Genomic DNA, 27,300 nt, shown 5'->3' on the forward strand with positions numbered 1-27,300 from the left:
GCGGTTTAGGCGCTATACCCATGTGAGAATCCCACTGTAAACCTACAGACCTGTACAAATATGAAGACTGGTCAGAAAAACACACATTAAGGAGGTTAAAGAGGTGTAATGTACAAAAGAATATGGGTAAAAAAAGCATGTCTCTGAAGCCTGACATGTTGTCTGAAAGCTGTTCCTTCTTTCTTCACAAACATCTCCATTAACACCCAAATAAGTGTTAAAATAATAATATATTTTATCTTCCCAGATCACTTAACTGTGTTTAGCATATTTTTGCTCATCGCATTGTATTATAATTTATGACATCTTGCCACGTTTAGCTGTATTTATTGTGATATATACTCTGCAAAAACTGAAATCTTATCAAGTGTTTTCATCTTATTTTAAGTAAAAAAACGTATTGTTATACTTGGTATGAGCCACATTCAACTGGTCAGTCCAGAAAAATATCTTGTTTTAAGTGACTTAAAGACAGAAGGGGGTCTGCTTGTAACAAGTAACAAGAAATCTGCCAATGGAACAAGAAAAATGTGCTTAAAACCAGAATAATGTCCAATGTTCCATTGGTAGATTTTTTTTACTTGTTCCAAGCAATTCAGACCTCATTTTTGTCTTCATAATAACTTGAAATAGTACATTTTTCTGGACGGGTCAGGTGAATGTGGCTCATTTTAGGTCTGAAAATAAGACAAAAACACTTGATGAGATTTCTGTTTTTTTTTTTTTTTTTTCCCCAGTAATTCTTTCATTGTACAATATTGACCACTTATTAACCATATGTTATTTGTTGGAAATAGTGATATTAACACAAGATGCAATTTAGACTGTAGTAACATTCAAAGTATATCTGACAGCCATAGAATTGTAATTATTATTGTAATTTATTACTTACTGTTGCTAGGCGCCGCCCTGTTGGCTAAAGCTGGCTTTTGCAGCAGCTCTCTCTTCTTTGTCCGTTTCCTGTAATTTTTTGTCTCTTTTTTCGTAATCTTTGTATTTGGAGTGGATCATTACTTTGTATGGCTCATTTGTTGGTCATGGACACCAAACTATTTGTGGCTTCAGCAATATTTTTATTACTTTTTCTCCTGTGTTTGTCTGGAGATCCTACATGTAACCATGGCTGCATTGTTTACATGTGAACTCAGCTGTTAGCAGCCTGTAGCATGTCAGTGCTAACTGGTGTAAGGCCTGATGTCTTCCCACAAGGTGAGGAGAAGGAGGTGAGGACGGTGTACTGGTTCTCAGGTGTGAGCTAAGAAGTGACGACATGGACCTGTCCTTCCATCCATCGTTATTGGGAACATAAGATCTATCTCCAATAAGACGGACAAGCTAGCCGTGCTAACCCAGTAACAGAGGGAATACCAGAGGGCAGAGTAGCATCATGCTATTCACAGACATGGCTAAAGGAGCTAACATCAGACATCAAAACCACATTGGAAGAGCTTCGCCTGCTGTGAGCAGACAGGATCCAGGAGACAGAGACTGAACAGACTGCTGAAGAAGCTCAGTCCTGGACCCTGTGGAGGTGGAGGCTGGCTGAACTGGACAATGATGGACAAGCTGTCAGCATCTGTTTTCTTATGGACCTTTTGCACTTTCTATACACTTTCTTACTTTTGTTTTCTTGATTGCTGCAGTGACTTCAATTTCATTGTACTTGTTACAATGACAATAAAGTTCTATTCTATTCTATTCTATTCTATTCTATTCTATTCTATTCTATTCTATTCTATTCAATTCAATTCTATGTAACCTAGTTATCAAAAATGTCAGTAACTTTGAGGCTGCTCATGAACCTGATGTGCTGTACGTGGAGCAGCTTGTAAAGACTGTTGCTCTTGTGTCTTATATCCAACTCCTCTAGTGTTTGTCAATACTTTATTTCACACATTTGACTTTTCCATTAGTGACTATGGTTCTCGGCTGTTTCCTCCAACAGATCTGAGATGAGAGATAAATCCTGTGAATGAAGCAGATAACAACTCGCTATGTAACAGGTGGTTAAATATGTAGAATAAAGTTTACCAAGAAGAACTTGTGGTCAAAAGTCGTTGATTCAGCATTGACAGTTTTTGGATAGTTTACCCAGTCATAAAGAGCCTGCTATTCGGGGCTCTGTTAAAGAATTACACAATTTAAAACAAATGTTTGGGTAAGCAAATCATAGAAAGGACACTGTTATGGGAACATCAAGATGCCTTCAGGGAGGAGACAAGATGAGACTTTTATGGACCAGACAACACAAAGGAATAATATTATGATAATATTACCGACAAGAAGGATGGACTAACAGTGCTTCTCCTCAGTGAGACATCTGTCAGTCCGGAGGATGTTTCCTACACCAGGTTTTTAAAAATATATCAGTAGACGTGTCCAGTCTATCAATAATTAACGAACAGGTTTGGCCACTTTTCTGATTCCTTTGTAACGGGAGCCAAAAGCTTCTCGTACCTCCAACACATGAGGTGACGACTGTTCAACTCCCCCACTCGACCCTGAGCACCAGAATCCATTGTCTTTTCAATTTTAACAAATGTGCTCATGAATTCTTCATGGGACAGTCAAAGTAAGCCAAGAAACAGCAAGTTTTAAGTGTTTGAAAGAGCCTGTTGGAGTGTTGTCCTGCTATATGACATTTGCACTCCCTTGAACATCTATCTGCTGCAGCCTCATGTCTCTGAGTGATCTCACGCTGAGCTGATAAACAGCACACCATCCAACCAAAACTAAAGGTTTGAAAAAGGGTATTTGGTCTAGCCTCATTTCTCCTGTTCCTTAGAGCAGTTCTTCCTCAGCATGGTGACAGATTTATTCTGTTTTCTTTCAGCTTTGGACCTTATCTTTCATCCTCTTTGCGAAAGTTTGTGAGCCTCTACTGCCCCAGTGAAGTCAATTCACGTCAGCCCTTTGTTTTGAAACTATCTGAACATCACAGTGGAGAGAAAGTTATTGTTTTCTGTATCTGAAGAGAGATGATTCATCTGAAACACCTGAGTAAGAAACAGTACATTATCTTCAGATGTCAGAGTCCTCCTCTAAGATAACATCCCTGTATCTCACTGAGGATCGTGAATCATAATGAATACCTTCACTTTTATCTCCAGATCCTGAGACAAAATGTTATCTCTGTTAGTGTTTTTGCTGCCCTCTGTCCTTTGAGTCTTATATTGGGGATGAAATGAGACTCCCTCACAGAGAGCATTGGCCAATCAGAAAGCAGGGTGAATAAATAACAGTTTGAAGTGAAGTGAAGATATTAAGAGGAGATTAACGGATTAGGAAAAAATAAATTAACCGAAGAAGATAAAGTCATGGAGTCAAAACCCAAACACAGCTCTCTTTATTTCATTTTGTGATGTCATTTTATTTTCCTGTCTCATTTGGTTTGATATATAGAATCAGCAATGTAATGAAGATTTCACTAATTCAAAGAAATAAAGTCAGTTTGTTTTCAACACTACAAATATTTATTTTGTAATATACCAAAAAGGTTTCAAGTATTTTCCATTGTGAACGAGAATTATGCCTTGTGTGCGAAAATAAAATAAAATAAATAAAATAATAATAATAATAATAACAATAATAATAATAATAATAATAATAATAATTATTATTATTATTATTATCATTATTATTATTATTATTATTATTATTATTATTATTATTATTATTATTATTTTAATATATATATTTTTTTATTTAACTATTTATTTATTCATTTATTTTCGTTGTTGTTCAGATATGCAGAGTTCAACAACTTTTGTGGTTATGCTTTTCCTCTCACTCTTCCATCCAGCAATCAGAGTTGCACAAGCCTCACTGGTCAACAGAGCTGTCAATCATAGGCGATGCTTTACATGGAAAACATTTTAATTAAAAAAACAATCATCACAACACTTTCCCTCTCTTGGCATCAAATGCCTAATTCAAACTGAACTTGAAAGAAAAATAAACAATTAAGACATAAATCAGTAGAATAAAAACTACATGTAATGGGAACAAACTATTTTTGAAAAGTAGATCTGAACTGTGATTCAAATATATACACAACTAATATCAGTTAAACTTGACAGCTGAACTGTAAAAGGCCTAACACACTTTGGTTTTACTCTATGGACAGCAGGATGATCTGATTCTATCCCAGTGGGGAAACCTAGGGCTTCACAGAAAAGCAGCAGATCAAAAAACACACATACCCCGGCTTGTTTTACAGAGAGTACTTGAGCACACAGGCCGCTGCTGCAGTAGAAATGTGCAAACCGGTCTAATGTGATCCTCCACCTCAGCCTCCCTGCTGTCTTTCTTCATCCATTTCCTCTTTTCAAACAGCTTTTGTTGAATGAACTTGAAGGCGTCTGAAGGTTAATTGAGTGGGGAAGCTGCTGTCAGCCGATTCTTTAACTCCTCCTGGAAATAAAAGTAAGAGCCTCTCAGGCGGGCCGGGGGCCAGAACCGGACTAAACCAGCCAACAGGAACAGAAACAGAGCCAAACTTTAACAAAACACACTGATACCGAGAGAGAAGACGCTCTCAGTGCCAGCATTACTTTTCATTTTCATTTTGCACACAGGATGTGCAGCAAGAAACTTGAGAACAGGACCAAGGTGAAGTTTTGTGATGACTCGGTTGCTGATAATGAGACCTGCTACGTGTTTTTTTTTTTTCTTGTGAGATGAACTTTTCTGAGTCAAAGGAAACAAATCTTCACGCTGCGATAAACGGGCTCTTACTGTTATGCACATGGTGGCAGTTATGATTTCACAATTTTTAAGTGTTTATTAGAGTAAGTGTAATTTGTGTCCAATAGATGGCACTATCAGTGTTTCAAAAATGTATGTAGATGACTTCAAGTTAAAAGTTTTGCTGTCACAAGATATTCAATGCTAGATTCTTGCTGCCTTTCCCATGTCTTCCTTGTGCACATCTTGTTCACTAACTTACAGCTGTCTAATTAAGGAAATGCTTCTCAGATTTAGTGTCCAGCGTCTCAAACCAACAGGATTTCTCTGACCTTGAACCAAACAGTAATGAATGCAGCCTGCAGGCCAAAATGTCCTCAGACTTCCTGGATTCATTCCTCTTCAGGTGAGTTATTACTGCAGAGAGCTCAGAGTTAAAGGCAGGAGTTAAAAAAAAAAAAAAAAAAAAAAAACACCACCACCAACAAAAAACACCCCACATCACATTAATCTAGTGAGCAGCTTACATTCGTACAGTTTCAGACAGAATTATTATTTTTCCTGGACTGAAACTGCAGGAAAAGTATGGAGATAGTGAACCTGGGTGTTTACTTGTCATATGTTAAATTCAGGATTTATTAGAGTAATCTGTCGAAATAGTACTAGTGTAGTGTTAGTTGAGTCCTGTGACTGTAATGACTATTTGCAATGGATGTTCAGTAAAGTAATCAGGCAATTTCCTTAAAATACAACAAACCAGTTATGAGATAAGATAATGGATGTAGCTGCAAAAAAAAAAATCATTAAAAACCAGCATCGAATAACTACAACCATCTACACAGGCTGCAAATAGTTGCTTCCTGTTGCAAATTTTGAGGAGAGAAAGTGATAAATTACAAACATTATTCGATGCAGTTACAGGTCAGCATCCACTAGGGAGCGTCAGAGTTCTGTATTAATTAAACATTCACATAGCTGTCCTGTTTGGTAAAAACCCATTCAAATTTATCAATGACAGTGATCATATAAACAAATATATGATAAAAAACTTTACATTTTCATTAAATAAATATAGTAAAACTGTTTTTTTTATTCATTATTAAGAAACTAAAAAACTACAGATTTATAAAGAATACTAAAAAACAATGAGTGCAAAATTTGGGGAACGATATGGCTAAATAATATGCTGGTTTGAATAAAATACACTACCGTGCTGAAGAATATTGATCGAGAAAAATGTAAAAACTGTTGCTTTTTCAGCCCGTGCTGCTGTTTTGTTGTTTCCATCTTCGCTCCATCGCCAAGCATTACATAACGACACGACATCGCTCTCTGATTGGCTGCGAGAGCTTTCAATCTAATGCTCAGTGTCCAATGAGAGTGAGCGGCAGGCGATACAAACTGGCAGCCGCCATGTTGTGTCTCCGGGGGCCTGGAGCGTCGTCCGGTAGTAAACAGTAGATGACGATACCGCCCGCTCGGCTTCTTGTAGGAAACGGAGCTGGAAGCCATGAGCCGTCCGTCCTCAGCCGGAGCCGGAGGAGGAGGACTCGGGGCCGGGAAAGCGAGCGGAGGGAAGCATGGAGTAACTGGAGGCTCTGCTGCCGCCGCCGCAGCAGCAGCCGCCGCAGCCGCTGCAGCGGCAGCAGCTGCCGGTGTGGGCTCTGTGGCCGGGTCGGGGTCTGCTCCCCCTTCCTCCGCGGTGTCTCTGAGCTCCACCGGCCTGCCAGCGCAGTCCCCGGAGCTCACAGCGCTCTTCGAGTGTCCGGTATGCTTCGACTACGTCCTGCCGCCCATCTTGCAGTGCCAGGCGGGTCACCTGGTCTGCAACCAGTGCCGCCAGAAGCTGAGCTGCTGTCCGACCTGCCGAGGCCCGCTCACCCCGAGCATCCGGAACCTCGCCATGGAGAAAGTGGCCTCCACGCTGCCGTTCCCTTGCAAGGTAAATCCCGCACAGCCACACCTGATCTCCCACTAACAGAGGACCGACACGAACACGAGCTAACTGCTCACTCTTTCTACTTTTCTCACAACTTCCCCATCCTGCAACGAGCTAGCTGACAGGTGTGTGCGCGTGTGCTGTTACGTCACAGGGGTATCACAAGAACCAAAACAAAAGCTTCGGGTAGCTTTCCTCTGTGAGCTTCATCTGTAACATCCTCCTCCTCATTATATAAATAAATCTTTGGTGCTACTCTGAAAAATCAGTGTAAAAGACTGTGCAAAGCATGCTATCCTGACGTTTCCTAAATCCCTGACAAAGACCAGATGCATCCAGTTTCCTCCAGGATAACTTCAGCATCCTGCAGTTATGCAATTCCAATGATAAAACAGTGAGATGCATGAAACATGTGGGGAAAGTGCATCGCCTTGTTGTGATGATAGAAAAAAGAAGCTTTGCAAGTATAAGCTGCATTTGGTTGACTTGTTTTGCATTGATATATGACGACATTTATTAGTAGCTTCCCCATCACTTTGCAGAGACTTCTGTTGGCTCTTGGCGTGTGTTTAGCTGTGTGTGCAAACCATCCTGTGATGCTATTCCAATTACAGGAGATGCACCATTGTCATACTTGTGTGTTTTTGGATTCCAGCCTTTGCAAAAAGCAGTCATATTGTTTTTTTTTGTGTTTTAGGGGCTAATGGGAATTTTAAATAGACTTCCCTCTTCTTCCTCCTTCCTCAGGTCGCATCACTTATCTTTTAACTCTATCATAGGTTAGTATTGTCAATGAACATCATCAGGAGGAAGTAAAACAGCTAAGTAGCAACTGATGTTTTGAAATGTTTCATTATATGTTGCATTATCCCCCAAAATGTTCGGTGTATAGAAAAGTTATGTTCCATTTTGAAGAGGCAGATTCTCGTCAGTTTTTTGGTTTTGTGCCATCTTACCTCGAACACACCCATAGACTGTTTCTGATACAGGGAAATGAAGCCAATCCTCGTACGCAGCCACACTGGATATGATGCGATTCTTGAGCTTCCATTCTGACAGCTATAACAGGGTGTCCGCGCAGTCTTAAAAAGTATTAAAAGTTGATAAATCAGTTGTGGGAAAATTAAGGCCCTTAAAAAGTATTAAAAAGTCTTAATCGTCATGTTATGAGGTATTAAATTTTATCGGTATTCAAGCTTTGACTCCAAAAGTATCCATGAATATTTATTTTCCTCCTCGCGACTGTTACAAACTAACCTGACACGCCAGACAGACAGCTCCATATATCTGTCACGGAAATAGTCCACCTGGCTGGAAAATGTTTTCAGGGTCTGAACCTTCAAAATTAACCACTCCTGGTGATTGGACGATCATTCTGCTCGACACACTCATCACAGACCAGCGTGAGGATCTAGAAAAAGCTTTAGCGTCTCAAAATATTTCTCTCTAAATCATCAGAGTTTCTCAAGCCTCCTGAGAAAATTTCTCAGACTTTTGACGACCTGGGATTTTGGATTCTTACGATTTAGAGAAAGCTTCCCCCAGCTTCAGCAGCTAGTTTAGTAAATGTAAACTACAACTGTCAAAGATCGGTTGCCGACAACAGCTTAACGTTGCGATAAGGTCTTAAGACTTTTTGAAAGGTTTTTAAAAAGTCTTAAAAAGGTATTGAATTTAACCTCAGGATTTCAGCATATACCCTGTATAAGACGCCCGTCTGTCACATGAGCTGAGCTGTGTCTGTTTGGAAAATCAGAGGATCGTAATATCTTCTAAACTGCAGAGTTAGAAAAAATTCATACATTTTGTGCTGATAGCGAAATTAGCATTTTAGATCCAAGCCAGTTTTCTGAACCAGGCTGTAAATATGTGTTTTAATGCCATAAAAGTCCAGTCTTTCTGCAGCCAGCGTCGTGCAGATTCACAATGATCAGCATCTTTTAGCACTTCCGCATAGGCTTCATTTTTCCAAACTGGATGTTGCCCCTCGAACACACCAGAGTTGTCTGCAAGGTTATTTTAAAGGCCATGGCAACATCTTTATTTGAACATCAGCCATACATTTATTCTACTGTCACTTCCTTTGAGTTGTATCTACTGTCAGATGGATGGACTCATTTATCAGCTCTAATTTAGATCTCTCTGGAAAAGCAAGCAGAAAACAGTGCAGGACCAGAAACAGGTGTTCTCATTAGCATAAAAATCACACTGCTTACAAATGTTGTGGTGGATTTTTGCAGAGCGATGGGAATTATGTCATCTGACACTACAGTTCAGAGTCAGTGTAGAAGCATAAATCAAATTTTTATATGCGCAGAGACGATACACAGGAAAAACAATCCTTAGAGAATGAAAATCAAAATATCTGTCAAAGATATATTCCCTCTTTGGCAGAAACAGATGCATTAGTTTTTACTTTTCATTAGACTGAAAGTTTAAAGGGGTTTTACTGTGTGATGCAGCCTCATGCAAACAAATCAGTTTTGCCTCTGTTTGTTCTGTTTGTAGATAAAATGTTGGTAGAACTGCTCCTCTTCTTCATTTTCATTTCAAAGATGGAAGAAGATCTCATCTGCATTCATACACACTCGCTGCCTACCTGCAGCCATATGTGCATGTGTGTGTGTTATGACCCCTGATGTTTTGCTCCGTGTTCAGCCTTTGCTGTGTTGATGTTTTTTTTTTTCTTGCATACAAGATCAGAAGGTTTCTGCAGTTTTTGCAGGTATTTCAGGTTTTCGTTGCTCTTCTGGTGGTCTGTAGCGTTGTTCACTCCTGTGTGCTTGAACAGAATAACCTATAGACCACCTGATGTATTGATTTTCCTTATCAGTGTTTTCTGATTGATATTCAGGGCACAGAATCAGAAAGCGTTGGAGCTCCAGAGATCAGACGGCTTTCTCTGACGGGCTTGAATCTTCAGTATTTTTATGTGAAACGATGAACTGGCACTGGCATCATGCAGGACAGACAGTGGTTTTTAATGATTTATATTTTTTTATGTGAGGCAATGAACTGTGTGAGGTGTTCTCTAAACAGACTCCATCTCTTTCGCAAATGGTTGTGTGCTGACTTGTCCTCTCACACTCTTATCATAACATTACCAGAGCAAGCTTGGGCTCAGTCACAGGCAACAAATAAAAACCTGCACTCATGAGCAGCTGTGGCCAAAATCTGTGCCATTGTTTGGTTTTCTTCATGCTGTTTTCAACCAGGTGCATGATGGGAAATAATCTCAACAGGAATCTTTCCTTTGTTTTGTAGGTAGTGAACCTGCATGGTACCCATATTTTGTGATATCTGACTGTCTTTTATATGAAAAGGGAGCCAATGGATGAAGTAATACCCTCTGTATGACTAGAGGTTAAAGTCAAATTATGAATACATTTGATCTTTTCATTTTAGTTTTCTACCAATAAAACTGATACATTGAAGTAGGAAAAAGATTCAGTAACTCTGGGCTAGAAACAACTAAAACTGGACTTAAGCGAAAGTTTGACATTCTTTTTGGACATCATGGACACTGCATTCTTCACTGCACAGAGGTAAGGAACCACCCAGCTCAAAAGCCAGCATCTGTGTTGGTATGAGGATGCACGAGTGCCCATGGCATGGGGAGCTTACACACCTTGAAAGGCACCATAAATCCTAAACAATATAGGTTTTGAAGCAACACCAGTTTTTCCTTTAGTGGGTGTTAGTAAATCACTGATAGGGGTCGAAATGTCGTCCAAAATCGTAACAGTGTACAATTGCATATCTCCTCCAGTATTAAAAAACACAAACAAAATAGGGGCCACATCCATCTAAACCACGCAAAAAGAAAATATTTGATCTGCTTCCTTGATATCTTTGTTAAAGACCCCTGAGGTGACTAAACCAAGATAACAGCGGTATCAGTGAAACAAATCAATTTAGGAAACACAGCAATTTGTGTACATAGACAGTCCATTTTTTTACTGATCAGCTAAATAAAGTATCTTAGGTTATTTTTTTGTCCTTTCTAGGATTGGCTTGTCAAGGTTTCCCTGACAGGGGGTTGCATGTCTCTGGCACTGCTATTTTGGAGGTTGTGGGCTAAAAACTTTGGGGACACCTGATCTAGACAATAATTTTTTCAAGGAAGACCTGACATATTTTACTCATTTAAAACGCAGCATGCATATACCTGCAACGTGTGGCTCATTTCAGACATTCTAATGTTTGAGATGTGACCAACGAATTGCGCTACAATTTGCTGAAATACACATGGAATGAGTGGAAAGTTTGTGTCATTTTTCTTTCCAAGACTGGCTTTCTGACAGCTAAGGTGGATGACACTGTCTGAAAGTACCTTCACATCAAGGGATGGGTACTGAATTAGGTACTTAAGCCACGTTTCCACCAAGTAGACCAGTTCGGTTTGTCTCGGTATGGCGCGCTTTTTAAGGCGTTTCCACTGACTCATCCTGGGACAGATCCCCAAATAACCAAGATGAACCGTCCCACTTTTTGGGACCCTTTCGGCCCATGGGTGCCAGACTGAACCGATCCGCTCTCGAAAGGTGGCGCTACAACACTGCAGACCGTTGATTGGGCAAAAGAATCGTCGCTTACCCCACGACGGCGGCTGTTTTTCTCCTGGCGCCACACAGACTTCTCTGAAACAAAGCTTGATTGCACTTTGTATCAAAGAGCTACATGCCAATCACAGAGAGGACGAAATGCTGCATATCTTCCATCTATGCTCTTTGTTTACTGTGTCGCGTTTTTCCTTCGTTGGATTTATTAGCGGGGTAAACTGTGTCGTGCTGCTATGGCGTCACACTATTGTTTAACAGCTGCGGCTTACACTCCGCCTACCACGAGGGAGCACAGTTTGCTGTAGAAACACAAGCGGGGGTCAGGCTTAACTGTACCAAACCGTACTGAACTGTACTGGACTGCTTGGTGGAAACGTGGCTTTTTATAGGTACTGACCGAATTCTGTCTAAAGTGCTGGGTACTGATTCACATTAACTCAAAAGGTACCACGTTCAGGTACCTAAATGCATCCTTGTGACTGTGAGGGAGCGAAATAGTGGGTGATTTCCCATTCTGGATATGAACTCAAGCATTGCAAGGTTATATAATGAAGAATAAATATGTTAAATTGAAAAAAGATACATTTTACTATTAAACAAGTTGATGTTTTTTTTACCACACAAACACAGGACCAGGTACCGGGCATCAGTACCGTATTATTTTAAATGTGAAAGGTACCCATCCCTATACACATCACATCTGGTCTTAAAGGGAAAGTCGTGCATATGAGAAATCCATTCTTAAAGGTATATGCCTAAATGCTGCATCCCGTCCAAATGGGTAAATCACCAAAGCTTCACTTGCTTCCCAAATGTTGTAACAGTGACCAACATATGAGACATAATGACACCAAAGAGGAGAAGCCCGTGCAGGTAGAGTCCTATAAAAAAGACAATTGCAATAAATAAGGAGTGAGTGACTTTTGAATATCTGATTAATCATTTACTGACAAAGAATGAAATAGTTTTATGTAAAAGTGATCTCATTTAGAAAAAAAAAGTGTTTCATTCGATTGTTTTCAAGCCTGTGGGTGTAATGTGATATAACTGCCAGTCTGTGCTTGTAAGGCAGATGAAGCAGCTTTGCTTTTTGCCGTTAAATAACCAAAAAATGTTCAACTAATTAGCAAATAGGAGTGACTATGAAGTCATATTTTTGCTTGAAATGCCTATCCCTGCCTTTGATTTTGTTTTTCCCTGTTAGTTGAAACAGTCCCTTGATTGTACACACTTGATGGCTGCTGTTTTTACTGTGTAAAGCATTTTATGGTGTATTCTCTGAGGCTCTTTTTTAGTGAGGTTGGTAATAAAACCTTAATTCTTGGTGCTTAAGCTTTGTGGTTTGTCCCACGGCACAGACTCTGTGACACCTTTTTGTGTTTGCTGGTGTAAAGTGATGAAGTCTTCCTGGCATCCTGTTTCTTTTACTGGAGAAGGACAGGCAGACAAAGTTGGAGAAACCATGTCTGTTTACATTCCTACTGGTGTCAGCGGCCAAGCAGTGAGCTGCGATTTCTCCGAGACCCATTTACAGCAACTGCATGACTCAGTGATGATCTAATCTGACAAAACCAGCATCTTTAGATAAAGATGTGCAGTGTAGTCAAATTAACCAGCCTATGAATGAGTATTTCAAACGTCGCTGAATGTTAGAAAAACACAGCTCTCTGCCAAGAGAAATGTTTCTGTACGTAGACGTGTTTACAAATGTTCAGTTTTTACAGGAGGAAAAAAACATGTTTTCATAAAATGAGAGTGCTGCTTCTCTCTGCAGCTGTCACTTACACACACACACACACACACACACACACACACACACACACACACACACACACACACACACACACACACACACACAATGGGTGGTGGTACACAGTAGAGTTGAAAGGAAGGAGAGAAAGAAAACAGTGTGTACCACTGCATGTGTGTGTGTGTTGGGGGGGAGTCGACAGATGCTGAGAGGAGAAGGAGGAGGAGGAGGAGGAGGAGGATCGCGCTCGGCTGAGCGATACCCTCCTTGTATTCTCTCTCTCTCTCTCTCCCTCTCTCCCCGCCCCCACTATATATATATATGTGTGTGTGTGTTGTGCTCTCTCTGCGTGTGTTTGTTCACATGTGCGTGTGTGCGCTGCAGCGGCATCTCGTGATGGTGCTGCTCGGTCGGTTGGAGGGTGAATGTTTTTCTGCTGCTCTGTCAGAGAGGAGGAGAGACATTTACTGAAAGCACTGTGTGTGTGAGAGAGAGAGTGTGTGTGTGTATGTGTTTGAGTGCTGCTGGTATTCTCCGCCAGTTGGACGGACAAATGCCACATAGCTCAGGAGAGAGTGTGTCAGCATCTGTGTTCCAGCTCTGAGATCTGTGTCAGTGTGTGTGTTCGGAGCGACGTCTTTTTAACCACAGAAGAAGAAAACAGTTTGTTGTTTTTTTTTCTTCTTCTGCTGCTGCAGCAGGAGAAAGAGAGCGCGAGCAAGGTTCAGCTGCATTACTGCTGCGTCCGTTCACGTTCACCAACAGGAGCTGGTATGTGTGTATGTGTCAGAATGTGCGTGTGTGTGTGTGTGTGATTGATTATCTATCAGGTCTTGTTTTGATTAATCCTTAATTACAGTTGCAGCCAGTTTGATGTTTTTGTATCTCAATAGGCTTCACAAATTGATTATAATGGATTGTTTTCATTAAGTTAAACCAAAAAATTTAAGGTAAAGCGCGTGTGTGCATGACTGGGTTTGTGTTTGTAAGCTGTCATCTTTTATTGATGAATCTGCTGATTTTATCATTGATAAGTTATAAAATATTCAGAAAAACATCAAGTATTTGGTAGTTTTTTTGTCTTAACAAAAAGCTAAATCTGACTTTGATGGTATAAATTAGTAGTCTTAACTGTGAAGTTTCATTTTTATCAAAGCGAGTTGCTGTTTTTGGGGGATAAGGTTGTGTTTAGACAATAATCTGGCAACGAAGGCAAGAATAGGATTACATTTCAGGATGCAGAGGTATCAGCACAATGCATTTCTGTTCTATTATAGTACTACAGTGTTGGTTCAAAATCTTATTTTTGGGGAAGCTTAGATTTTTGGTGCAGATTTTTCACTTTCTGCTGTGGAAAAGAGAAGCTGGAATAAGAAGCCTGAAGCCATCTAGTACTGTTTAAACAAGCAGATCAAAACTAAATATTAATCATTGAATTCTAAGTTAAAGGGCTGAAAATCTAAATTGTACATTATATTCTTTGGAGTGTAAATGATCAGGTGTATGAGGGCCTGTCTCCATTGACAGCTTTTTTGCTCTTGCATCGCTTTTTTTAACCCTTTAAAACCTGTTTTCAAATTTATTTTTAAATTACCCTAACTCCACTACCATTTAGACTACCAAAAAATTCACAGAAGACATGAAAAACTTCACAACAATACCCAGGGTAGGGATGTCCCGGTATTACATTTTCACTTCCGATACGATACCGATACTGCAGCATTGAGTATTGGCCGATACCGATATTAATCTGATACGATATCAGCATTAAACATGCATACTTTTATTACTTATTTTGTAGTATGTCTGTCATGTTAGAAAAGGCTTGATTAAGTGATATTATTCAAACAAAGAGCAGTAGTCAGCAACAGTAGGTATGAGGAAAAACTGACCCATTTATTATTAACCAATGGGTAACAGAAACTGCTTATATCAGAGATTTTAGATACATTCTGATATGATACCGATACTTGTTTTTTTGCTGATATCGGATATACGAGCTGTTTCTATCACCTTAACTCTTCAACTGTTTAAGCAAAATAAATAAAGAAATAAAATGGCTCCGAAAAGAAGAGAAGAAAAGCTTTCTGGGCACAATTTCTGACTTTTTTAAGGCCTAAATAACAAACAACAGTCCAGGTTTCTAGTTCTCAATCAGCTAAGCACAAAAGACTCCACAAGAGATGTTTTTGCTGCTGATCCCGTTTAATAGTACTCTGCCCCACCCTCCAGCATCTCTAACCGATCAAAATAAAGAAGGGCGGGACATCTGACATCAACTCCTTAAACAATAAAGGCTGAGGACGAACTATTTGCTTGTTGGCAGAGGTACAATTTCCAGATCTGGGCTGCTAAAATAATTAAACTGGAAGTTCTGACTGATAAACATTTTAGACACAGTCAGTCTTATTTTGGGTAAAAGCTCTTTGTCGAGACGACATTACTACACAGCTCTAAAACTAAGGCATCATATAAATACTTTCCCTCAGTCATAAAGAAGATTTCATGTTGTTTCATAGAGATAGTCTGTTAGTTTCATACGATGGCTTCATGACTGCTCATTACAGGAAGCTTCGCTGTAGAACAATGCGGTTGGATACTGCTGCTATTTTTAACTGCATGCACATTATTTTGAGAGGCTTTATGAAAATGGTGCTCGAGTCGAGTTTATATTGTTGTCCTGGAGACAATGTGGCTTAACTCACATGTGGACATTGTGAACCTTGGAGTCATTTCATGTGTTCAACCGTGGCCTCTTTCTCTCTGTTTGTGGAGTTTTAATCTCTGATATTTGATCTCCACGTGGCTCTGCGGTCTGTCTGAACAGCTGCTGACCGCCTGCTGTCTGTTTCACTCCTCTGGCCTGTCTGTGGATGTAGGGAGAGCAGAGAGGGACAAACTACTGCTATAAATCCACATTTGACTTCAAAGCTTGTGCTTTAAACTTAATGAACAGCAGAGTCAGGTGAGAATGATTTCAGTGGCAGAGAAAGATAAGTGGGGATGTAAATCTTTCATGAAAGAGTATTTTGATTCAAAAAAATATATATATAAAAATAAATTAAAACATGATCAAAGAGAAAACCTTGGAAGTGAGAATTCTTATGAGAGGAAAATATCTTTTTTTAATCCTCAGCGCTCAGTAGGTGATAAAAACAATGTCTCTGGACTCAAAGTAATCAGGTCTGTTTACGTGTGCATGTCTTTGCGTGTGTGTGTCAGCAGAGTGTGTATGTTCGATGCTGTGTCCGGCTTCCTGCCTGCCTCTCCTCAGGGAGCTGGCTCAGTGGCGCTGCCTGCTGGGCTGGCATCGCCACCACGGAGTCGGAGCAAGTAGTGCCACAGGGCTAACCGCTAACACAGGACAACAACATCAACAACAGCAACAGGGGTCAGAGGTCAAAGGCAGAGCGGGCCGACCTGTAGGCCGCACCAAACCGCTGCCGGGCAGCCAGGTGAGTCCAGGTCTGAAATGTCAGCGCGCTGTGAGGCTGCTGGAGTGAACAGCAGTCTGTGTGGATGAGGTGCATCTGTTCAAGTCGTTTTCAAACTCGCCTTGAGGCAGATGATGCATTATTAAAGAGCAACAGCTTCTAATCGTACAATCACTATACGTTCATCATCATCTTTATTCTGCCTTCAGCAATGTTGGTCGATGAAGGAGATACCAGCACATCTTCAGCTGGTGTATTGTTTTGTCTGATGCCAAACGTTTGATGTTCCAGTATTTAATAATCAGGTGGATTTTGTGTGCTGTGAGGAGAGAAAAAGAGGCAAAACACTTGGGCTGAGATGATATGCCTCTCTCTCGATTCGATTCTTTCCGATTTTTGGGGTGCCAATTCGATTAAAATGGAGATTCTTCTATATTTCTGATTCTTGCAATTTTAACTTTACTTTTTTAAAGGTCTCATATTCTGCTCTTTTTCTGCAGTTTAATATGGATCATTGATGTCTTCATGAAATGGCAGTAACATGTTTTTGTCCAAAAAGCCAATAAATCAAGCACAGCAGCATTGTTTCCAGGCTCTCATAGCCCCTCTGTTCAGAACGCTCTGATTTAGTGGGCGTGGCCTTCATATGTAAATGAGCCACCACTGATACTGCCCCGCTCTTTCCCGTCACTGAGAGCGGCGCCACAAGCTCCGAGTGCACAATGTTAAGAAAACAGCGAAGCTTGTTTACCGTAACATTACAGGCTAAAACAACAGGCTAACCGCAGCTAAAGTTAGCATCCTGAAGCTAACACAGAGACAGGGGGGACACTGATGAAAAGCTCTTACATCTGCGCCACAGCACACAGCATTTAAAATACAGACATTTCCAGGGTCCCAAGTTTGTTGGCGGATGGTTGGTAATGCGCCTGGATTCAGGACCAGTCTATTCGCTAGCCCTCTGTTGTTCTGTCCAAAGTTGGAAAAGCAGTCGGCCGCGAAGTGACTAGCACACACATGCACAGTTTTACTGAGTGTAGCTGGCACATTTCCCTCATAAACAAACTCTAGCCACTTAGTCTTGACTTCTTCCGAGATGGGGAGCTTGTGCATGGAACTATGTGGCTGTTTACAGCCAAAAAACAAAGCAGTGATGGCTCTTCAACTTTGGCATTCTCCTTCCCGCTGCTGGAGAGATTTCTCTCCAAAACGGTGGTAATCTGAGGATAATTTATCTCTCTAGATACTCTACTGTTATAGATAAAAAGGAAGTCCCTGTGGATGGCCAGTGACTTGGTACAGTTGGAATAAATCACGTTTATTATCTTCCCAGAGCCAGCCATCATTTTTTTGTACTACGATTGGTCTAATATTTACAATTCTCTTTCCCTCGTTTATTTTTCTTCTTCAAAACTCTCCTCTGCTTTTTTCACCTTAGTACCAACTTCCTGAAAAACTTAAGATCCATTGATTGCAAGTAAACTTGGGTTTTAATTCAAGTTTGGGAGTAAAGCCTTCTTGTATCATTCTATTCACAGTGAAACTGAGACTCCCCACAGTCACATTAACCCTCTACCACTCATTAACCAAACTGAGAAAACTGATCTTCTTCTTTTCTTCCCCTGAGGATCGAAACCTCACAACCCGAGTTATATGAGACCATCAGGGTCTTGAGAGGGAAGAGAAGACGCTTCGTTGTCTCCTAACCAGAGTCATGTGACGTGATCTCATCTGTTAAAATCCCCAGATTAATCTGATTATTGATCCGAAACTAACTGACTCCACTGATTTCCCGCCACAGAAACAACAGTGTGATGGAGGGCATCTTTTACCTCATACCCATTTACCAAGCTGTCTCACCACACACACACACACACACACACACACACACAGAGCACCCCTGCATGATGCTTTTAGCGTGATTGGTATTGATCGTGGCTCTGCAGAGTGTTTTTCTTGCCGTGCTGCTGTGATGGATCTGGAGTGAGCTGGTTGATATTTAGCTCAGGTTAAAGGTGTTTTCTGCAGCTGTTCAGCCTCAGATCAAATAATGTGTGAGTGTTAAAGCTGCGTTGTAAAGCTGATGAATGTTATTGTTCAGCTGACACATGAGCTATTTATACTTGAATCAGAAATAGATGGATTGTCACAGGATGTTTTTTCTCAGGTGTATCAGCATCAGAGAAATGTTTGAAGTCATGTTGAAAAAACTCTCCTGGGAGAAGTTTATTTTTACACCATAAAAGTCTCACTCAGTATGCATCTGGGTCGGTATTCTTTAAAAATAGTTTTTTGTATGTTTTCATCTCAGCTGCTTTGCTCAGTCCATACAAACAGCTTCAAGAGATCTGTTTGTATAATCCTGTTTAAGCTTATATTCAATACAATCTTTAGGAGCTGGAGATTTTGTTTTGTTCTGCGGGGAATCTGAAGCTTATATCTTAATTCACAAACTTGTGGCTCTTCATGTCATAGTTTTTCTTAATGTAGACTAAAATGAAACGACAACAACAAAAGACAATGTGGCAGTCTCATCTGGCTGATAATGATCCTTGTTTAGATTGTTGCAGGGTCAAAATGAGGCCAAATAAAAGTTGTTATTGGGAGAACATCATCAAAGTTGTAAGTTATGCCTGCTTTGACTGGATGCTGTTGTGGCCAACACACTCATGAGAACTAGAGATGGGCCGATACACTTTTTTACATTCCGATCTATTAAATTTAATTGTTCTGATATCCGATTCATACCGATACAGTGGGCAACATAGTACAAACATAAAACAAACAAAACATTGGCAATTTCAAGCCATTTATTACATAGCGTTGCAACAACTCAAGTGCAATCTGTAATGGCATGGTATGTAGGGATGCACCGATCCAACTTTTCTGGTTCTGATACCCATACCGATGCCTGGGCTTTGGGTATCAGTCCATACCGATCCTGATCCGATATCAGTGTTAAATAATAACCTGCATGCCCCACTGTGGGATAAGACTGATTATGTTTTGGGTAAAAGGCAAAAAATGAGTAGATTAAAGAGACTGAAGTAAACATTTATTTAAACTATAGAATATTCAAATGTTTAGCACTATTTTGGTAAAAACAATGCTTCAGAATGTACAGAAATTCTATTCAAATGTAAACTTTTATACCCTGTAGACTGGTAATGCAGCAAAAAAAGTGCATCAAAGGTAACATTTTAAATCAAGTTGCCAAGAGCGCCAGTGAAAAAAGGTATGGAGCTGTTTGCTTGGATCAGCACTATGGATAGGCCCCTTTCCCACCGATGCCAATCCAGCTTTGAGGGGGACCAATACCCTGATACCAGGATCGGTATCGGTGAATCCCTAACAAGAATAAGAATTCATATTTTACATGAGTTAGAAATAAAATTCATCTTCTGCATCTCTACTGTAGTAGATGGCGCTGAAGAGCTTCTCCACTGTATGTGACCCATAAATTGTTTATATATTCAAAATATTTTATTCCTGAACTTGATGTTTTTTTGTTTTGATGCTGTAAACGTCAATGTTTTCTCCTTGTTTAGGGTCAGTTAGTTTTAAATCAATTTAAGTTTAATTTTTATAGTGTAGTAGACTGGTTAAATAATCAGTCATGTTTTGCACAATATTAGATTTTTTTTTTGAGTAACTATGGTTACACCACTTCATGTTTTCAAGTGTATGTTTGACATGCTGCATTTGGCTTTCAGTATTTCAAACACAATGAAATAGAGAGTTGTTTTCAATCAAATAGTTAAGTGCAGAATATCACAATATATCACAGTATTGGGATATTGTGATAGTATCGTAAGGTTCTTGCCAATACTCAGCCCTAGCATTCACTCCGCTCTACAATAATTGTTGGATCACCTGATTTTGGGCCCAATACCTGCTCTGCTTGCTTTTTCACAGCAATTATGAGCTCGTTGCCTTTTATCATTCAGTCACTGTAGTATAATTTTGTTTATTTGCTGCATATTACTTGGTTTTATGGAGTCAAGCACAAGGTTGGCAGATGGAGGAAACTTGTTTTCTCTGGGATGATGCTTAATTAGATGATTTGTGTCATTTGGCGATGCTATCACCCTTTGAAAAACTAACTCTGCAGTCAGGGTAAGAAGCTCGAGAAACTGTTGTGCGAAAATCATCCAGAGCGCCGAACCTTTGATGTAAGTTTCCTCCATGCTACGTTGGCTCTAAATGTAAAATCCACAGCCGTACCAGCATGCATGAAACCAGCTGTTTGAGCCAGTTTTTTTAAATCAGGATGGAGACAAGCTGAGAGTTTTCTTTTCCATGAAAACAGACCTCAGTCTGGAGTAAACGAAGCAGTGGTTGTGTCTCAGCCTGCTGCCCTTTTTCAGGAAGCTGCTGCTGCGTTTTGACCCACAGATGATGAATATTTAATGAGACGAGCAGTAAACCCGCTGCTGTGTCACCTTCCTTTGTTTCATCATGTGACTTCTACTTTATTCTGCTTTTATTTGTTTTTACCATTTGACTTATCAGTGGATTTAATGAAGTCTGCAGGTTTTGGCAGATGTTGAGGAATTGTCTTTCAGGTGTTGTGTCTCTGCTTTTAGCAGATTCTGTGTCAGTGCCTCTGCTGCTGCTGTAAATAAGAAATGTGTCACCATACCTGTGACAAACAAAACCAGAGAAAGAGGTTAGGATTTATTTTCATCCATCATTCCTCCTCCTCCTCTGTCTGCTCTCGTTTCCTCCTGGACGTGTGGAGGCGTTCATCACTAAAACAGATCTCTGCTGCTCCTCCAGGAGATAATCCTGTCGTCTCTCTGTCAGAGATAAGTCTGTCAGTGTCACTCCTACGACAAATCCACACATGAGAGGAGTCTGTTTTGGTGTTTGGAGTAAAAACTATAGAAACTGAAAGCTTTTAGGTTCTTCAGCTCCTTTTATTTTGTAACTTCTCTCGCTGTTTCTGCACTATTTTCCTTCTTTCTTCTTGGTTTCTTTCATGGTAGTCGGTCAGCCGTTCATCAAAAATTTCTGATATTACGGTATGTTTCAATATTGCATGATTTAAATAACACTATCTGCTTATTTATCTAGACCAGGTGTTATGAAAAAGTATAAGAAAAATCCTCATTTTCAGCCCAAAGGTGCTGCTGTACGAGATGGTCAACTTAGACCAGATTGAGTTAGATAGATCCTGAACTTCCCCTCTGGGATAAATAAAGTATTTTCTATTCTATTCCATTGTTAAAAGTAGTATATGTGAAACAGAGAACTGTGCTGGACCCAGTCTTATTATTGTTGCTGTGGTTTGATTATTGCATTAGTTTGATATTATTTGATAGTAGCTGTATCAGGTTGTCTTTGGCACCTTTGTAGGGGTTTCGACCAATCAGAATCAAGTACAGCCTTGTGATATAAATGTTTGTTAGCAGAGGAAGATTTTGTGTGAATCACTTTGCGTGTTTGATTTTGGTGGTTACTGTTCAGTGCTGTGCTGTGATGTCACAACAAACAGACCAATCAGCAGCCATCCTTTTGACATGCTGCAATCAAAGTGAAACTGATTGAAATTTCTGCTCATACCGCTCTCACTCTCTTTTTTTTCTCTCCCTCTCTCCCTCTTTGATGTTCAAACAGCATCCCTAACATTGCCTCCTTCCTCCCCTGAGTCTCTAGCCTCCACAGCTCCTCATCGCCTCGCTGTTTTCACACCTCATTACCCCCCTTCCCTTCCCCTCCCCTCCCCTCCTGTAGATGCTGCAGGGTCCTCATGTCTCTCCCTCTCACACGCGCTCTTCCTCTAAAGGTGCTGTGTTGTTCTGGGTAGAAGAGGAGGGGGGAGGAAAGGGGGAGAATCCCATCACTGTGACCTTCACAGCATCTCAGAAAATTTCAGGAGAAAGCTTCATTTACAATCTGAAAGAGCAGGAAAAAAAACCCCAGAGGATGATTTTATTCCACAGCATCGTCTGGATCAAACAGATCAGAAAAGAAATAAAAATATGGTTAAAGATCAGAGGGAGGGGGAGGATAAAGGAAACGATAGAAAGAAAATTGAAGAGAAGAAATATGAAAGATGCGAGTACAGAACAACTAATCCACCAGTCAACCGAATCTCTCTGTGATAGGAAATGTCAAAAGCTTTTTTTTTTTTTTTCTCATAATAAAAGATTAAAAGAAATTTGTATCAAAGTATTTTATAATATTTTGTTTTGTTTATTTGTGGAAATATTAAATAAAAGCCTTAGGAGCTAAATGAGTGTCAAAGGGAACAAAATTAAAAGATAAACTTAAAATAAATAAATAAATAAATAATGATTTATTTCAAAGTTAAGTATGATAAAGTAAAAAAAAAAAATTAAAAAGTTTAATGGAAAACAAATTAATTCAATTTTATTTTGAATTTATTTTTTTTTCAATTCATTTTTATCCAGTTACCTGTGCATTTATTTGTTTTAATTTTTAGTCTTTTTTATTTTTTGTACTTATTTTATTATATTGTATATTTGGGTGTTGACCTGACTCCATTGATTTTTATAAAATGTAAACAATGAAAAAAATTTATGAAAAAAATATGCAGAAGTGCGACTGTATTTACAATAATTTAAAAATTCAGCATTCATTTACCAAAGTTTTGAAGCATTTCCACTGGATTTGCCTGTTTTCTTTCCTGCTTTACCTTTTCCTTTTGATGTCTATCTCTTATTTTAAAATTCTGCCGTATTTTGAAGTGTTTTTCTTTTTTTCTATTTAAAAAAATAGGTAATATCAGTATGGAAAACCAATGTAGATAAGTTATTTTTTCTGGCTTTTATGTCTTTATTAAAGAGGACAGGACAGTAGAAAGAGGGAGGAAACAGATTGAGAAGGGGGAGTGACATATAAGAAAGGAGGTTGGATTTGCGCTGATCACTCAGAGGCTTGAAAGACAAGGGCATGAAACCTTTATGGGGGCCCCTGAGTTTCATTGATTTCTACTCACAAATGTCACAGAGGTTTTGGTTCTTGTGCTTTTTCATTTCTCTTCTTCAACACTTACTTTATTGACTTATACATTCAATGAGAGCTGTGATATATATTGTTTTCTAACCCTGTTATTGCACGCAGCACTATGTTTGATTTTCTCTTGGGATCAATATAGTATCCATTTAAATTTTCTTGAAATGTGTCTTTAAGCCTACCCTCTGTCTCCCTCTGTTCTTTCTCAGTACTCGTCGGCCGGCTGCCTCTTGACTCTGCATCACAGCGAGAAGCCCGATCACGAGGAGGTTTGTGAGTTCAGGCCGTACACCTGTCCGTGTCCTGGAGCCACCTGTAAGTGGCATGGCTCACTGGAGGCCGTCATGCCTCACCTGATGCATGCTCACAAGTCCATCACCACACTGCAGGTCAGACCACACACACCCCTGACAGGGTACTTTTAGTTTACTCACAGAGAAATCATCAGCTAAGATCAAAACCTTGAAACCTTCTCTGTCCTCAGGGGGAAGACATCGTGTTCTTGGCGACAGACATCAATTTGCCGGGTGCGGTCGACTGGGTGATGATGCAGTCGTGTTTCAGTCACCACTTCATGTTGGTCCTGGAGAAGCAGGAGAAGTATGAAGGCCACCAGCAGTTCTTCGCCGTCGTGCTTCTCATCGGCACCAGGAAGCAGGCCGAGAACTTTGCTTACCGCCTCGAGCTCAATGGAAACAGACGCCGGCTCACCTGGGAGGCCACGCCGCGCTCCATACATGATGGCGTGGCAGCTGCCATCATGAATAGCGACTGCCTGGTGTTTGATACTTCCATCGCACATCTGTTCGCTGACAACGGCAACCTGGGCATTAATGTCACCATCTCCATGTGCTGACAGAGCGGCACAAGTATGGTTATCGACACAGAGACATGATGCAGGGTCAGTTAAGGTACAACAGGGACCTCTGCGTTACTATTGTGAAACATCTGGAGCTGTTTGTAGGAAGAAATTGGTGTTAAGCGCATTGTTTGACAGAATAGGTTGTCCCTCTGTCCAACCATCAGACTCTAAAGGTAAAAAAAAACCCTCCACCTTCTGCCGAGGTCGTCGCCTGTTGTGTTCAGACTGAGCTGGTTTACTCTCCTGAAATAAAACAAATACAAGATTGTTAGGCGGACGTGGTTCATGATATTTTGGCTTTTGCAGCATTTTTATATCTGGGGTCAAGTCTTGCATTGGATTATTTCTACAACTCTTCAGGTTTCATTGCATCTGCAGTCAGATTTCTTGTAATTGATTGATCAATTAGAACAGAGAAGAAAAAAATAGAAGAAAAAAAATGGTTTTGTTAATATATTTGGGCTTTTTAGCCCTAAATCAGAGAGGATAGGACAGTGGATAGAGCAGGGAATGGGAAGAAGGTTGAAGTTAAACCCAGGAGCTCTCCTTTTTTTCCCCCTCTGTATTTTCTCTGATGATTGTCTAGTCAGTCGCTGAATAATTTGTAAAACTCAAATGATGATAACTCTCCAGATTTTCAATGTTTAAAAGATTTGATTCCCTTAAAACAGCAGCAGCTGATGTTGTTTTAAAAAAAGATCTGGTGTTGAGGCAAAAGTGAGCTGCAGATCCTAGAGTGTCCACTGGAGGCCATCTCCAAAAGTGAGTTTGTCTCCATTAAGCTCTATGTTTCAGAGGCTGCTGACGGTTACTTACTTAAAGCTGAATATCATGAACACACCCGATCACTCTTTTTGGTCTCTGAATGAGTGAGTAGTATGCTGTGTGAGAGGTTGCTGGTTCAATTCCCTGCAGCATCTGTTAATACATTGTTGTTTCGGACACCTTTTTGACATTTTGGAGACTCGTCTGTCACATTTTGGACGTCGGTGTCTGACCTTTGTTGGAGCAGCGGAGCTGTGGAGTCCGGTTAATCCTCAGACCTTCTTTAATCTCAGATAAAAGCAGTGAAATGGAGGACTAATCCTCCCGCCCTCTTCCTGCAGTCTGTTTAGCCACCAGCGCCTTACTTTTCTACCGCCGACCTCCTCTTCTTCCTGTCTGAGCTCTTTGTGAGGGAGTCTTGGTGCTGATGTGGTTTTTAATCACTGAAACTGTCCAGGGATAAAATAGCAAAGACTCCTCTGTAAAATGAACATGTAATTAAACAAACTGTTAGCTCGTTTCAAGCCGCAGCGACACGATGGACTCGCTTTGTTCTCATCAAAGACTCTTTTGGGTAAAATAAAGATCCCCTGACATTCCTTGTCTTTAAACCTCTGTAGCAGCTGACCAGGAAACCAACCTCACCTGATACCTCTGACAACAGACACGTCTGTAACTCAACCGCTAACCCCTCAGACTCCCGCGGTGTTTCCTCTGTGTTAGAAAAACTACAGATATGGAAGATTGAACTAGAAAACTTAGGATTTATTCTCCAAAACACTGACTTTGCTGTCCTCTCAAAGATAAAGGTCACAAAAACTGAAATTGCTTGGCTTAAAGTTGCATTGTTGGTATGAAATGTCTAACATGGAGACACAAAGCTACTGCTTTTGACCGATGAAATGTTAGCGAATAAAGGAATCTCTTCTAGAGTGGAGCTTTTCTTAGCTTAAAGAGCAAACAACTTTCCTCTAAAATTTACAGGAAGCTATTTTTCTGTTTTCTAGAAGCCAGGGCATCAGTTAGTCTGGTCTTGTTCAGGACATATTGAGAAAGTAAATAAGAAATGTTTAACGGTTAAACAACTATTTAACAAGATTACCAATTCTTAATGAAGGTGTGGTACCGTTTTAGGGCGGTAGTCTTCCAAGTCTTCTAAAAAGTCTGAATTTTGAAATATATTCAAGTTTCTGTGGAGGAAAAAAAAGCCCCCAAAAATCTGACCTTGATCTCAGTTTTCAATATTCAGATTTCTGAGAAAAAAAATGTTTCTGACTGAAGTCTGTTTACTTCGAGAGAAAAAAGGAAGATTTCTGAGATAAGAAATTTCTGGGAAAAATGTCAGAATTTTTCCTTTTTTCTCCTTCACATGTTAAATATTTTCTGGGCCTTCACTGACATGTTTTATTGGCCGTTATTCTCTGCCATTCTCCAGTAATCTGGGATCACATTCCCCCAATTTGATAAAGTTACAGCCAGGGTTTATATTTTCATGTACTGTAATATCCTGTAACTTTACCCTATCAGTAACTTTCACTACTTCAAAACTTACAAGAAACAAATTTTAGAGCATTAATTTGAGAAGGAAATTGTGACATTTATGAAACTAATTGACAAATATTAGAGATTTTTTCAGACACATGTAATTTATGAGCTCAGAATGAACACAGAGGAAACACTGCTTTCTAATAATCACTTTCACTTTACAACCCGCTGACTTTCTATGAAATGTTTTAAGATATTGTAAAAAGATATATTGACAGTATATATAAATATATTTTCTATAAACAGAGACTGCTGCATTTATTCCTGTGCTGTTTTTGAACATGTATTTGTGTTAACGTTTGCTCGGCTGTACAGAGATTTTCAAGGTAATTTTCTAAAGGTGTTTCTGATATCCTTGTTAACTCTCCTGTTCTGCTGCTGTAGTTTGCTGAAATGTCGCACCCTCAAAATGTGTACTGGGATTAAATAAAGACAAGGAAGAGAAAAAGGGGCTGTCATCACAAACTACTGCTTGTTTTTTTTTTCCAAACACAGAACAATAAAAAGAGATAAATTTAGATCCTGGGTGAAAAATCGAAGAAAGAATGAGAAAAGGTTCTATTCAACTACAACTCCCAGGGTGCATTTCATTCACAGAAAATAGAAATATATGTTGTGAAATCATGAAATGTTTGATTAAACTAGTTACTAATTTCTCCAAAGCAAAGACAGCTAAGCCTCATGGGTAAAGTAGTTTTAAATTAGTCTCATCTGCCAACGTAAAAGTCAGAATTTATGACTTAAATCTCCTCTTTACTTTTGTTATTACAGTACAA

At 39.8% G+C, this 27,300-nt stretch overlaps 1 protein-coding gene across 1 annotated transcript; it reads left to right on the forward strand.

Annotated features, from left to right (window-relative positions):
* Positions 1-6,065: 6,065 nt before the first annotated feature.
* On the forward strand, positions 6,066-26,980 carry siah2l (seven in absentia homolog 2 (Drosophila)-like). Its single transcript, XM_074671846.1, has 3 exons — positions 6,066-6,628; positions 23,562-23,741; positions 23,837-26,980. The coding sequence occupies exons 1-3, from the start codon at positions 6,197-6,199 to the stop codon at positions 24,206-24,208; spliced, it is 984 nt and encodes a 327-aa protein (XP_074527947.1). The 5' UTR covers positions 6,066-6,196; the 3' UTR covers positions 24,209-26,980.
* Positions 26,981-27,300: the final 320 nt, after the last annotated feature.

The sequence above is a fragment of the Halichoeres trimaculatus genome, unplaced genomic scaffold (genome assembly GCF_033239565.1).
Source record: "Halichoeres trimaculatus isolate MK-OKI-2021-1 unplaced genomic scaffold, fHalTri1.1 fHalTri1_scaffold_6, whole genome shotgun sequence".
Classification (NCBI taxonomy): domain Eukaryota; kingdom Metazoa; phylum Chordata; class Actinopteri; order Labriformes; family Labridae; genus Halichoeres; species Halichoeres trimaculatus.

Coding starts and splice junctions, on each gene's coding strand:
- siah2l (XM_074671846.1), top strand. CDS start 6,197: ATGAGCCGTCCGTCCTCAGCCGGAGCCGGAGGAGGAGGACTCGGGGCC. Junction 6,629..23,561: donor CGCTGCCGTTCCCTTGCAAG/GTAAATCCCGCA, acceptor GTTCTTTCTCAG/TACTCGTCGGCCGGCTGCCT. Junction 23,742..23,836: donor AGTCCATCACCACACTGCAG/GTCAGACCACAC, acceptor CTCTGTCCTCAG/GGGGAAGACATCGTGTTCTT.